General features: G+C 55.6%; 1 protein-coding gene across 1 annotated transcript in view; it reads right to left on the reverse strand.

Moving 5' to 3' along the window:
• SPTBN5 (spectrin beta, non-erythrocytic 5) overlaps nt 1-12,320 on the reverse strand; it is a 47,666-nt gene that overhangs the window by 29,397 nt on the left and 5,949 nt on the right. The window contains exons 5-19 of the mRNA XM_038580144.1: nt 11,809-12,037; nt 10,329-10,966; nt 8,875-9,013; nt 8,536-8,768; nt 8,103-8,256; nt 7,816-8,016; nt 7,497-7,703; nt 6,977-7,177; nt 6,122-6,277; nt 3,335-3,465; nt 2,861-3,100; nt 2,274-2,561; nt 960-1,200; nt 723-862; nt 450-549 (exon numbers count right to left, since the gene is read on the reverse strand). Of these exons, the coding sequence (XP_038436072.1) occupies nt 450-549; nt 723-862; nt 960-1,200; nt 2,274-2,561; nt 2,861-3,100; nt 3,335-3,465; nt 6,122-6,277; nt 6,977-7,177; nt 7,497-7,703; nt 7,816-8,016; nt 8,103-8,256; nt 8,536-8,768; nt 8,875-9,013; nt 10,329-10,966; nt 11,809-12,037 (3,298 nt within the window). The remainder of the gene's footprint in view (nt 1-449; nt 550-722; nt 863-959; nt 1,201-2,273; nt 2,562-2,860; nt 3,101-3,334; nt 3,466-6,121; nt 6,278-6,976; nt 7,178-7,496; nt 7,704-7,815; nt 8,017-8,102; nt 8,257-8,535; nt 8,769-8,874; nt 9,014-10,328; nt 10,967-11,808; nt 12,038-12,320) is intronic.

Raw genomic sequence — 12,320 nt, forward strand, 5'->3', positions numbered from 1 at the left:
AAGAAGAGCATTTGGTCCATTCCCACTACTCCAACCCACCTTAAATCACGTCCAGCCATTTCTCCCCAAAGAGGCTTATGCTACTTAGGCCCAGCTCAGAGCCTGGGCTGAACAAATATCTTACAAAGCCGAGGTCTGCAGCTGGTGCCCATGGCCCATGGGTAAACCTAGAGCGTGGCCAGAAATGAGGAAGGGAAGTTGCCGGATGAGGGAGGGCAAGGGGGTTTATTAGGACTTCAGGTCCAGTCCTGCCTCTGAACAGTATGGCCTTAGCCTGTTCTCATCTGGAAAAATCAGAGCCAGAATGTCTGTCTCACAAGAGGGGCGATGAGGGTCCATGATATAACACATGGGAAAGACCTTTGCAAACTGTAAAGAGCTTTGCATTGTGCAGAAGGGTGAGCGCAGCAGTAGACTCCAAGGCAGTCCTGCTGGGGAGGCCCCTTCACCTGGAGCTGGAGAGAAGCCAGCAGCTGCCTCCTCCTCTGCTCACTCCTCTCCTGGATCCTGGTCCACTGTGTCTGGATGCTCTGCAGCTGCACCAGGACCCTGGAGGCCGGATCAGGGAAGGCTCAGGGAGGCTCCCCTCTGCCCAAGGCCTGTTGCCACCCATGGTGTGCTGGGTTCGGCCCCACGCCCCGCACTCTCTCCCAGCCTCCAGGCAGCAGCCTGTGCAGGCCGAGAGAGGGGGGCAGGTGCTGCCCAGACAGGCCTGTACTCACTTGTGCGCAGCAAGGTGTTGGCTCAGGGCCAGCTTCTCCCCGCGTGCCTGCAGAGCCTCTGCTCGATGGCCAAGGATGCTCAGCAGCCGCCCAAACTCCTTGTGCTGCTGCAGCAGGCGCTGGGCCTCCCCGACATCTTCCTAGGGGTGCAGAGATGGGGAGTCACGGTTGCTGGCTTCAGAGCCCCCTCCAGTGGTGGGGAAGTGGCACTGCAGCCCCGTATCCCTGGCTCCCTACCCCGAGGTTGTCCAGTTCCAGGAAGGCCTCGCGGCTGGCACAGGCGGCAGTGAAACCATCTACATCATGGCCAAATCTCTGCAGTTCCAGTCCCTCCTGCAGCCGCTGCTGTCTCTGCTCCCAGGCGGCCTGCAGGCCCTGGCCTTGCTGGCTCAGGAGCCCCAGAGCATGGGCCACCTCTTGGGAGTCCGGGGAATCCAGGGCTGAAATAGGCTGGCCCCAAGCCTCCAGCTGCCGCAGCCTGTCCACAATGACAGGCAGAAGGTCAAACCCCACCCACTCCTCTCACCCCATCCTTCCTCCCCTCTCATTGCTCATTCATTCTGGAGTTCTGATAAAGGGTAACTGGCAGGGGCCTGAGGCTGGTAAGCCCTTCCCCTCAGGTTCACTCGCCCCATAGAAGAACTGTGCCCTGGAGCACTACTGACACACAGAATGTAATGGGCCTAGCACACTACTTAGGTCTTAACAGCTGTCACGCTCCCTGCGACGTCACACCGCTGCTCCAGAACACTGTCCTATTGGTTGATGCCCAGGCAAGTAGAAAAATCCCTCAAACCACATACATGCCTGCCTGAAAAGCCAGTGCCAGCCCATGAGCATTTAGGAAGGGTGCCTCTTTCAGTGAATTGAGCGCCCAGGCACACAGCTTGGGGACAGGTAACACCCTTGTGTGGATCAGAAAAAGGCTCCACTTCCTCTGAGGTTAGGAGGCCTTGAAGCATTAGTAGAATCTGGCAAACAGAGGGTGAGATGGATTCACTGCCCACTCGGCTGCCTTCAGGCCCCACTGTACAGGGCACAGCTTATAGTCTGTGCATGGTGACCCTGCCTGCCTGATGGACCTGTACCATCATCCCTGCAGGAGGAGAGGTCTTGCCATACTGAGGAGGTAGGTGTCCTCGTCCTACAAGGCGGGGGGTGGGTGGGTGGGGGGAGACGGGGAGGTAGGGTGAGCCATCTGACTCCAGGAGCCTGCAGGATCTGCATTATCCAGAATGGCTTGGAAGGCTAGGCTGCCCCAACAAAAAGCAATCCATCAGGCTCACCTGGATGGGGTATAGCCAAGCCTAAACTCACAAAACTTTTCAGGAAACTCAGATTGTGCCCTACAACCCCCACCCCCCAAATATGCAGGATGCCTGACTAGTTCTTAGTTACATCCTCCTCAAAACCTTGTGTAAGCACCTGCTGGAAACCAGCCTGGACCACTACCCTGGGTAACATCTTGCTTCCTGCCTCTCCCCTTCTGGTGGCCTGTCCCCACAGGCCTTAGCCAGCCTGAGCACACCCTGTATGCCCTCCCACCCTGACCTCTCCTGCTGCAGCCGGATCTCCTCCAGCAGATTGCTGTGCTCCAGAAGCAGCCGCTGGGCTGACGCCATGTCCACCACCTTCTCCTCACTATGCAGCTGAGCCCAGACACCTTCCATCCACAGCAGCAGCTGCTGGCTCTCCCGCAGGAAGCTCTGCCGTGCCTGTGCTTCAGCCTGGACCCTGGCCTGTTGGGCCACATGCTGCTGTCCCCGCTCCAGCAGTCCCTGCAGCGTCTCCACCTGTTCTTGCAGGGACTGGCTCTTGGTAGGGCTTGACTCCTTAGCTCTGGGAGATGGGGTCCACCGCCTAGTCAGTGCCCTGCCCAGGCCTGCTGTCCAGGCTTGAACTCCCCCGGGGAAAATGACCCTGCCCTCCCACCTCCTCCTCGCCTGGGGACAGCAAGCCTGCATGGCTCACCCTTTCCCTGTGAGTATTTCTTCATGCCATTCCCCCACCTGCACCCCTGCCCGCCACACAGTGCATCCTGCCCATCCTCCAATTCCTGTCTTGTTCCTCATTCCACAGCCCTGGTCGGTCCTCCCTGCCTCCCAGGGCCCCATCGCTGTGCCAAACCCAGGCTGTACTTTATGGCTGCCCCTTGCAAGTAGTGGACACTCCTCTCCAGTGTTAGCATCTTCTGCTGGACCAGTTGCAAGGTGCGGTGGCTGTCTTCTGACTGCCCCAGCTCTAGGGTTTCCAGTTGGAGTAGCAGGTCTTGCAGCTGGACCTGTGTGGATCTGCACTGGTACAGAAAACCGCACACATCTGTGGTGCGTGCCAGCTGCATTTCCTTCTCTATCTTCAGGGCTTCCAGCTGCCCCCACCTGTGCAGAGGGAGCAGGGATGTCTCCATCAAAGAGACATCCCCATCCATCCTGGGGCCCTAGCCAGGGGCTCACACAATAGCTGCCACTAGGCTGGCTGTCCCCATACCCTCTGCTCCCTGTATCTGACATGCCCAGTGTTTCCTCCTGGCATTTCGGGATGTAGGTAAGCAGGTGCACAGGCCCAGGAGCTGCATCCAATCTGTCTCCTGTCCTGCACTCCCTCATTCTTACCTCCAGCTCAGTTCCTCCTGCTGTTGCTGGATTTTGGGGGTGTCTTCAGGATATTTCTGCTTTAACTGCTCAGCAGAGCTGCTGACTTCAGCCCAATAGCCCCTTCTCACAGACAGGGCAGTGAGGAAGTTCTGGGGAAAGGAAGACCCAGGCCTTGAGGCAGCTTCTCTTCCCATACTGCCCTCAAGACTACAAATGACCTCAGACATGCTCTGATGCATAGGTGTTTGAGCTGCAACCCTCTCAAAGGACTGAGATCTTTGTCCTTAAAGGGCTCCCTGGAGGTCCTTTTAAAAACTCAAAGCCAAGTATCCAAATTAGAAAGAAGCAAAACTGTCACTAGTGGTCAATGATAGGGTATTATACACAGAAACCCGAAAGACCCCACCAACAAATTGTTAGAACTAATAAATGAATTAAGTAAAGTTGCAGGGCACAGAATCAATTTATAAGAGCATTTTGCATTTCTATACAATAATAATGAACTATCAGAAAGAGAAATTAAGAAAACAATCTAATTTACAATTGCATTACGAAGAATAAAATAGGGCAGTCCCGGTGGCGCAGCGGTTTGGCGCTGCCTGCAGCCCAGGGTGTGATCCTGGAGACCTGGGATCGAGTCCCACATCGGGCTCCTTGCATGGAGCCTGCTTCTCCCTCTGCCTGTGTCTCTGCCTCTCTCTCTCTCTCTGTGCCTCTCATGAATAAATAAATAAAATCTTAAAAAAAAAAGAAGACTAAAATACCCAGGAATAAATTTAACCAAAAGAGATGGGACACTGAACTGAAAACTCTAAGACACTGATGAAAGAAATTAGGAAAAACCCACAAACAAATGGAAAGATCTATCATGCCCATGGACTGGAAGAATTAATATTGTTAAAATGTCCAAACTACTCAAAGCAACCTACAAATTCAATATAATCCCTATCAAAACTCCAATAGCATTTTTCGCAGGAATAGAACAATCCTAAAATTTATATGGAAACACAAAAGACTCTGAATAGCCAAAGCAATCTTGAGAAAGAAGAAAGTCAGAGGCATCACACTCCCTGATTTCAAACTATATAGTTTACTATATTAAACTACAGTAATTATTTATAGTAATCAAAACAGTGTGGTCTTCGCATAAAAACAGATACATAGATCAGTGGGACAGAATAGAGAGCCCAGAAATAAAGCCATGCACACAAGGTCAATTAATTTATGATAAAGGAGCCAAGAATATACCATGGGGAAAGGACAGTTTCTTCAATAGATGGTGCTGGGGAAACTGGACAGCCACATGCAAAATATGAAACTGGACCCCTACCTTACACCATATACAGCAATAAATTCAAAATGCTCAACACTAAAAGCAAATAATCAGATTGAAAAATAGGCAGAGGACCTGAATAGACATTTCTCCAAAGACGACATTCAGATGCCCAACAGACATAGGAAAAGATACTCAGCATCACTAATCTTTAGGGAAATGCAAATCAAAACTGCAACGAGAGATCATCTCACACCTGTGAGAATGGCTCTTCTCAAAAATACTAGAAGTAAGTGTTGGTGAGGATGTGGAGGAAAGGAAACCATTGTGCACTGTTAGGGATGTAAATTGGTACTATGGAAAATAATATGGAGGTTCCTCAAAAACAAAATGGAAAATAGAACTACTATATGGTCCAGCAATTCCACTTCTGGGTATTTATCCAAAGAAAATGAAAACATTCATTTGAAAAGGTATCTGCACCCCCCTCCCATTTGTACCAGCATTATTTACAATAGTCAAGATATGAAAGCAGCCTAACTGTCCACTGATGGATGGACAAAGAAAATGTGGTATATATACACACCACATACAACAGAAATAAATATTTCTTTCATATCATAAAAAAGAATGAAATCTTGCCCTTTGGGACAAGGTGGATGGACCATGAGGGCATTATGCTAAATGAAATGAGGTAGAGTGAGATAAATACTGGATGATCTTACTTGTATGGGGGATCTAAAAACACAAAATAAAACCAGATAGAGACAGAAGACACATTGGTGGTTGCCAGAGGTGGGGAATCAAGGGGTGGGTGAAACGGGTAATGAGGCTATAAAATAAGTAAGTTGGGACGCCTGGGTGGCTCAGTGGTTGAGCATCTGCCTTTGGCTCAGGGGGTGGTCCCAGGGTCCTGGGATTGAGTTCCACATCAGGATCCCTGCGAGTCGCCTGATTCTCCCTCTGCCTATGTCTCTGCCCCTGTGTCTCTCATGAATAAATAAATAAAATCTTAAAAAAATGAAATAAATAAGCTATGGGGATATAAGGTAAGCCTGGGGACTGCAATTAATAATGCCGTGTTGCAGTGTTTGAAAGTTGCTAAGAGAGTACATCTTAAAAGTTCTCATCCCAAGAAATAAATTCTGTAACTACGTGGGGTGATGGACATTAACTAGACTTACCGTGGTGTACATTTTACAACATACACATGTGTCGAGTCATTATGTTAATAATATAATACATTGATGTTAACTAGAATTATTGTGATCGTTCCACAATATATACAAATATCATTATGTTGCATATCTGAAACTAATATAACGTCACATATCAGTTATACCTCATTAAAAATGCAAGGCCAGATCCCTTGCTCTTTCTTCCCAGACAGGAAGCCAACTAACATGGACAATCAGGCACAGGAGCAAATAACAGAGAGGCAGGAGCCGGCAGGGAGGGAGGAGGATAGGAATGAGGAAGGGCAGAAGGATCAAGCAGCTAAGACCCCCACTTCGGGTCCACAGGGGCGGTACCTCATATTTGAGCTGTGCGACCTCCACGTTATCGTCGGCCTGGGGCTGCAGCATTTGGAGCAGTGCTGTCTGGTTCTCCAGCCATGACTGCAGCTCCCCACATAAATCATAGAATCCAAACAGGGCTACTGCCTCCTCCAGATGTGCCCTGCGGTGCTGAGGAGAGGCCGGCCCAGAGGTTGGGGTGAGGGTCAGCCTCCCCATAGGGCCCTCAGGGCAGACCCATCATCCTGACTCCGTGACCAGCAGAGCTCAGAGCCAGGGCCAGAGAGGGTCCCCGCCCCACTGCTGGGCCCGGCGCCCTCCGTCAGAGGCCTAGAAGACGGAGCTCACAAGAGCTTAGCATCAGGTCGAGGGCCCTGGCAGAGTGTGCTCTTTAGATCCAGCTTGGCTGTTTGGGACAGCCTTACCTCTGTGGGACCTGGCTCTGTCTGGCCTGGTCCGCCACCCCTCCAGGCTCTCCTACCACCCACCACTCCCGGCTTCACTCCTGGGCTCCAGGCACTCTGGCCTTAACTCCTTCGGGGCCTCCTTCCTGCCTTGGTATAGGTCCTGCCTAGGGCATGGTCTTTCCCCAGAACACCCGCCCCAGTCTCCCCCGCCCTCCCTCCGGCTTTCCCTGCTCTTAGCCTCTCCTTGTTCCAGGCTCAGCCTATGTCCTCCCCTCAGAATGCCCTCCCTGACTCACAGCCTGACCTGGGCTCCCATCACGCCCACAGCCACCTAATGACTTCTCATCTTCTCTGCCCTGACGGAAGCTCCTTGAGGGCAGCGTGCATGTCCAGTAACTGCTCTGTCCCTGGGTTCATAGCTCAGGGTCTGCTCCATGAACATTTTCTAGAACAAGAGCGTTACCTTTGCCAGGACCCGCAGACCCTCATAGTCCCGCCTCAAGCAGTCCTGTGCCTGGAGTATGGTGTTAGGGTCAAAGTCAGGGTCGAGCTCAGCAGAGAGGGCCATCTTCTCTGTTCCCAGGGGGCCAGGGCGGCAGGAAACCTCACTCCAGGTCCCCGGGGTCCTCCGGCCTCTCTTTAGAGAGCTCAGGGCAGACACCACCTGTGCTGACAGAACAGAGGGCAGCGTGTCCAGAGGGGGCTCCCCTGGGCACAGAAGGCTGGGGGGGGGGCTGCTGAGAGTAAAGGGGGCGGTCCAGGAGGAACGGGCGGGCAAAATGAGCAAAGCCAAACCATCCTGGCTGAGCTCCGTACGCGTGCGCGTGGCCGTGGGTAGGATGCTGCTGCGGAGGGTGGGGCGCCCCCAAGCCCCGGGGTGGGGGAGGCCACGATGCCCGGGTCGGCGCCACAGAAGCCCTCCCGCTGGCACCTTCTGTGTGGTCAGGGCAGCAGGGCTGCAGCGCCGGGACCCCGCCGCGCACCGTGAGCGACACCTGGGTGGCGGCCGCCCGCGCCTGCTCGTCCAGCCGCCGCAGCTCGGCCCCGAAGGCGTGCACCGCGCGCTCCAGCCGCCCGTGGCTCCGCAGCAGGGCCCCGGCCGCCTCCCGGGCCGGCCCGCGGGGAGCGCCCTCCAGCGCCAGGCGCCGCTCCCGCAGCCACGACGCCGCGTCCGCCGCGTCCGCCGCGTACTGCGGGGAGGGGGGCAGGCTGAGCCCCGGCCGGCCCCCCCCGCCCCACCCCCTGCCCGGCCCCCCCCGCCCCGCCCCCGGCCGGCCCCCCCTCCCCCCCCCCCGCCCCTACCTGCTGGACCAGCGCCGCCGCCTGCAGCCGCGCCCCCCAGCTGGCCGCCCGGGCCCGGAGCCGCTGCCCCGCGCCCTGCAGCGCCTCGGCCCTCTCGCGGGGACCCGGCCTCGTGGGGAGTCCGGGGGCGCCCACGTCGCATCCCCTCCGCACGAGGTCGGCGCACACAGCCTGGTGGCGGCGGATCTCGGCTTCCAGGGCCTGGTTGGGGGGCACAGTCGCACTGGGTGCGAGGGCGGAGAGGGGCGGCGGCAAGGTGGGGACGGCAGGGCGCGGGCGGCAGGTACCTTGTGTTTCCGCAGGGCCGCTCTGAGGGTGCCGAGGTCCCTGCCCAGGGCCTCACCCTCCACCAGCCGCTCGTGCTCCCTCACCCAGGCTTCCTCCTCCTCACAGCTGTCCAGGAACTCTGCGTGCTGCAGGGTCTGCTCCAGCAGGGTCCGTCTGAGGGATGGCGAGGGGCACCAAAGACATTGGTGGCGGGGGCGGGGGTGTGTGTGTGTGTGTGTGTGTGCGCGTGCGCGCTCCCCACCAGGCTCAGACACCTCCCCTTAAACAGGAGTTTTCTTTTCCTGGATAACTGAATGGGGGACCCAGAAGACTCAGGGGTGAGGGTCAGTGTGGAGGGAGTTGCCAAGTCAGCAGTATTTTAACCCCGGCAGGAGGTACAGTGGGTTGCTCACAAAGTTCTGGAGAAGGTAAGAGGGTGGGGGGAGCTCTTACCGGGCCCTGACCAGAGACACCAGGCTTTGGTGGAGCTGGGCGAGTGCCTGGACTTCGGCCTGCAGCACCTCCACACTAGTGCCCGTGGAGGAGTCCAGCTCGGCCGTCTGGAGGGCAAGATGGTGCACATGGGCTCCGTGTGCCGAGACCTGGGCCTCCAGCAGGTCATGCTTCTGCAGCAGCTCCACTGTTTCTGCCAGCTGCTGCCCACAGGCTGTGGAGCTGGCCAGCACCTGGCCAGGGATGGACAGGTGATCGTTGTGGTCCCAGAGTGCCCCGTGAGTGCCAGGCAGGTGTACCCTGCTGTGTTGCCTCGGGATCTGCTGGTGCAGGGCCCACCTGGAGTTCCTTGAGCTGGTTGGAGGTGCTCTCCACCCCCTGCAGCAAGCTCAGCACAGCCTGCAGGTCTGCCATCTGCTTCTTCTGCCCTTGGAGACGCTCAAGGACTTGCTCCCAGCGCCCACTGATCTCTAGTTGCCTGGAGGGCATGAGAGTAAGGGTGGTCTTTACTGGGCTGGTGGGGTGGGGGGAGTGCAGGGAGGAAGGCACCTCGGGGTCTGCAGCTGGTGGACAGGGGGGTTTGGTGGTCATGGAGGATCCTGTGCCTGGTGGCTGGGAGCTTGGAGCATCCTAGCCTGGGGTGGTTGGGACATTGTGTTCTGGCTTCTTAGACACAGGCAGAGAAGCCAGAAGGAGGGTCTGTGGGGTTCAGGTCTTCAGGGGCCCCAAGCCTTCTTTCCAGTCCCCATCTCAGATGATAGATAGCAACTCTATCCTTCTAGTAGCCTGGGCTAAGATCTCAAGAACTCATTTTCTCACACCCCATCTCTGATCTGTCTGTAAATCCTCTTGGATTCAAAATATATCCAGAATCCCACCATTTCTCATGGCCTCTGTTGCTTCTCTCTGGCCTAGGTGATTACAATAGCCTCATAAGTGGTCTCTCTGCTTCTGCCCCTTCAGTCTGTTCCCAACATGGCATCTAGAATGATCATTGTAGCACGGGAGTTAGACTGTGCTACTCCTCTGCTGAAGGCCTCCTGTGATTGGTTTTCCATCTTCCTCTGAATAAATCCGGTTTTTACTGTGCCCTACAGATCATAGCATGTTATCTGCCTCTACCCTTTGCCCCTGTACTTCTTTGACCTCTAAGACTACTTGTTTTCTTTGTTTTTGACCTCTAAGACTTCTTGTTTTTCAATGCTGGCCTCCATGCTATTTTTCAAACACGCCAGACATGTGCCCACCTTGGCACACAGCATTAGCCATTTTCTCTGCCTTGGATAGTTTGTTCCCACATTTGTATGGCTGACTCCCTCACTCCTTTCTGGTCTTTGCTCAAAAGTGAACTTCCTCTGACCACCCAATCTAACTCCTTCCCCCCGTGTTGCCACTTCATAATCCTCTATGCTTTATTACTATTTTTTTTCTATCACTATCTCAGGTACCATATGCATATTTTGTTTTCCTTAGTAGTGTGTAAGCTCTGTGAGCAGAAGGATTATTGTTTGCCCTCTTCACTACTAAATCTCCAGCACCTCAAACAGGCTTGGGACATAAATGTTTATTTAGTGAAAGAATTAATAAGAGCTATCTAGACAGGGCAGTGCCTTACCAAAAGGGGTCAATTATGGATGCTGGAACTTCACGCATTGGTGGGAGGTACAGCTTTTAAAGGGAGCCTCGAACCTATAGATCATACCTCTATGGCTGGGAATGGGCACATGTAAAGATAGGGGTATGACAGGAAGGCCTTAGCATATCTTGAGGATGGTTTCCGTGCTTGGGCTCACCTGCAGGCCACATCTGCCCAGTCATGGTGCTGCTCCTGCTGGAGGATGTCTGAGATCTCAGCCAGGGCCTGGAAGCGGGCCTCTTGGGGCGGGATGCTGGCCTCTAGCATTCCCAGCCTCTGGGCAGCTGCCTCCACTGCGGCCAGGCTGGCTGGCGGGGCTGCGGCCGCGGCCTGGTCCAGCATGTGCTCTGTGTCTGTCAGGAAGCTTTCCCTGAGGGCTGCCTTGCGCTGGAAGCGCCGGACCAGGGTTTCCAACCGCTCTAGCTGCAGGAGCCTCTGCAGCAGGGCCTGGCTCCGTGAGGCCTCTGCGTGCTCCAGGCCTGCCCAGCGCTGGGACAGCTCTGCAGGGCCCAGGCCCTCCTTAGGCAGGAAGGGCTTGCGGTTCTGTGCCCGGAGCGCGGTCTGCAGCCGGAAGAGCAGGGCCTCTGTGGCCCCTCGCTGCTGCAGCCGCGGGGGCTTCTCCTGGGTGCGGAAGAAGGCAAAGGCCACCAGCAGCTGGCGCGTGGCAGGCAAGGAGTCTGGGAAATCCCGCGCCTCCAGCCACACCTGCTTCTCTGCAATCCAGCCCAGCAGGTCGGCCACCAGCTGCTCGTACTGGGTCTGCAGCTCCTCGGTCTCCTGCAGCTGAAGCAGGATCTGGAGGAGGCAAGAGAAGGGTGCAGGGCAGGACCTCGGAGCAGGCCCTGGAGTGGAGCACGGCCCTGCCGACTGCTGAGTGACTGCCAGGATTGGGGGGGGGGGTTGTGGGTTGTGGGGGGAGGGTGGTAGCTTCCTCCCTCCCGCCCTGAAGTTGCACTAAAGTGGGGGTTCTCCCAGCCCCCGGAGAAGCGTGTCTGCCTGCATTGCACGTTAGACCCCGGAGTGGGGGAACACCCATCCTGCCTTCCTCCATTTTCTTTTACCCCATTAGGCCTCACCTCTGGGTGAGGTCTATACTGTCCTTTTTGTGAGCCACCTTTCCCTTCCCTAAGGCCCCCGCGTCCCTAAAGCAGCTCAAGCCCTTGGCCTTGATCATCTACCCCCTCCCCAACTGAGACACCAACCCTGAGCACAGCCTTCCCAGGCCTCCGCATCTGCCACTGTGCCCAGAGGGTAAGGGAGCCCCTGAAACACGGACTGAGCAGCAGAGCTGCTTGTGCACTGATGTTAGAGTCTGACTCTCTGAGCTTTTCAATCCCATTAGGAGCTTAACAACCTAAGGGGGGGAGGGGTGGGGACAGGAGGGGATGATGCTCACCTGGCTTTCCCTGTGTGCCAGGCCCTGTGCTGGGCATTGGGCTCAACACTCATGGCAGCCTTCTATTACCCCAGGCACTATCGGCTCCATATGACAGAGGAAGCACAGTGAAGTTAGGGGACACGGGCAAGGCCACACAGCTAGAAAGTGGCAGAGGCAGGCTTCAAAGCCAGATGTGTCTGCCTCCAGAGACCGTGCTCACCGTACCTCTCTGTGGTGCCACCTTCCCTTGGTCACCAACCTTAGCAAGTCTCCTCTGGACAGTCTGCTCCTGGTGTAGGCGGGAGAAGTGGTGGTAGTAGAGGGAGACATAGGTCATGATGGAACGCTCATCAGGCTGGAGGGCCGCCACGTCCTCGGGGTCCAGCAGCTGAGCAATGCCCAGTTCCTGCTCAGCCACGTGGAAAGCCAGGTCAAGGTTGTGCAGTGGGCGCTTGGGATGCAGGGAGCAGTAGTCAAGCAGGTCTGGCCTGGACAGAAGGTAAGCAGAGCTCTTCGCCAGAGTAATTTACTGCTTGGGTCTAAGGGACTTGTTAAAAAGGCAAACCAGGGGCACCTGGGTGGCTCAGTGGTTGAGCATCTGTCTTTGGCTCAGGGCATCCCGGGATTGAGTCCCACATCGGGCTCCCTGCAGGGGGCCTGCTTCTCCCTCTGCCTGTCTCTGCCTCTCTCTGTGTGTCTCTCATGAATAAATAAATAAAATCTTAAAAAAAAAAAAAAAGGCAAACCAGGCCCTATTGGCCATTCACATCT

Source organism: Canis lupus, chromosome 30 (genome assembly GCF_011100685.1).
Source record: "Canis lupus familiaris isolate Mischka breed German Shepherd chromosome 30, alternate assembly UU_Cfam_GSD_1.0, whole genome shotgun sequence".
Taxonomy (NCBI): domain Eukaryota; kingdom Metazoa; phylum Chordata; class Mammalia; order Carnivora; family Canidae; genus Canis; species Canis lupus.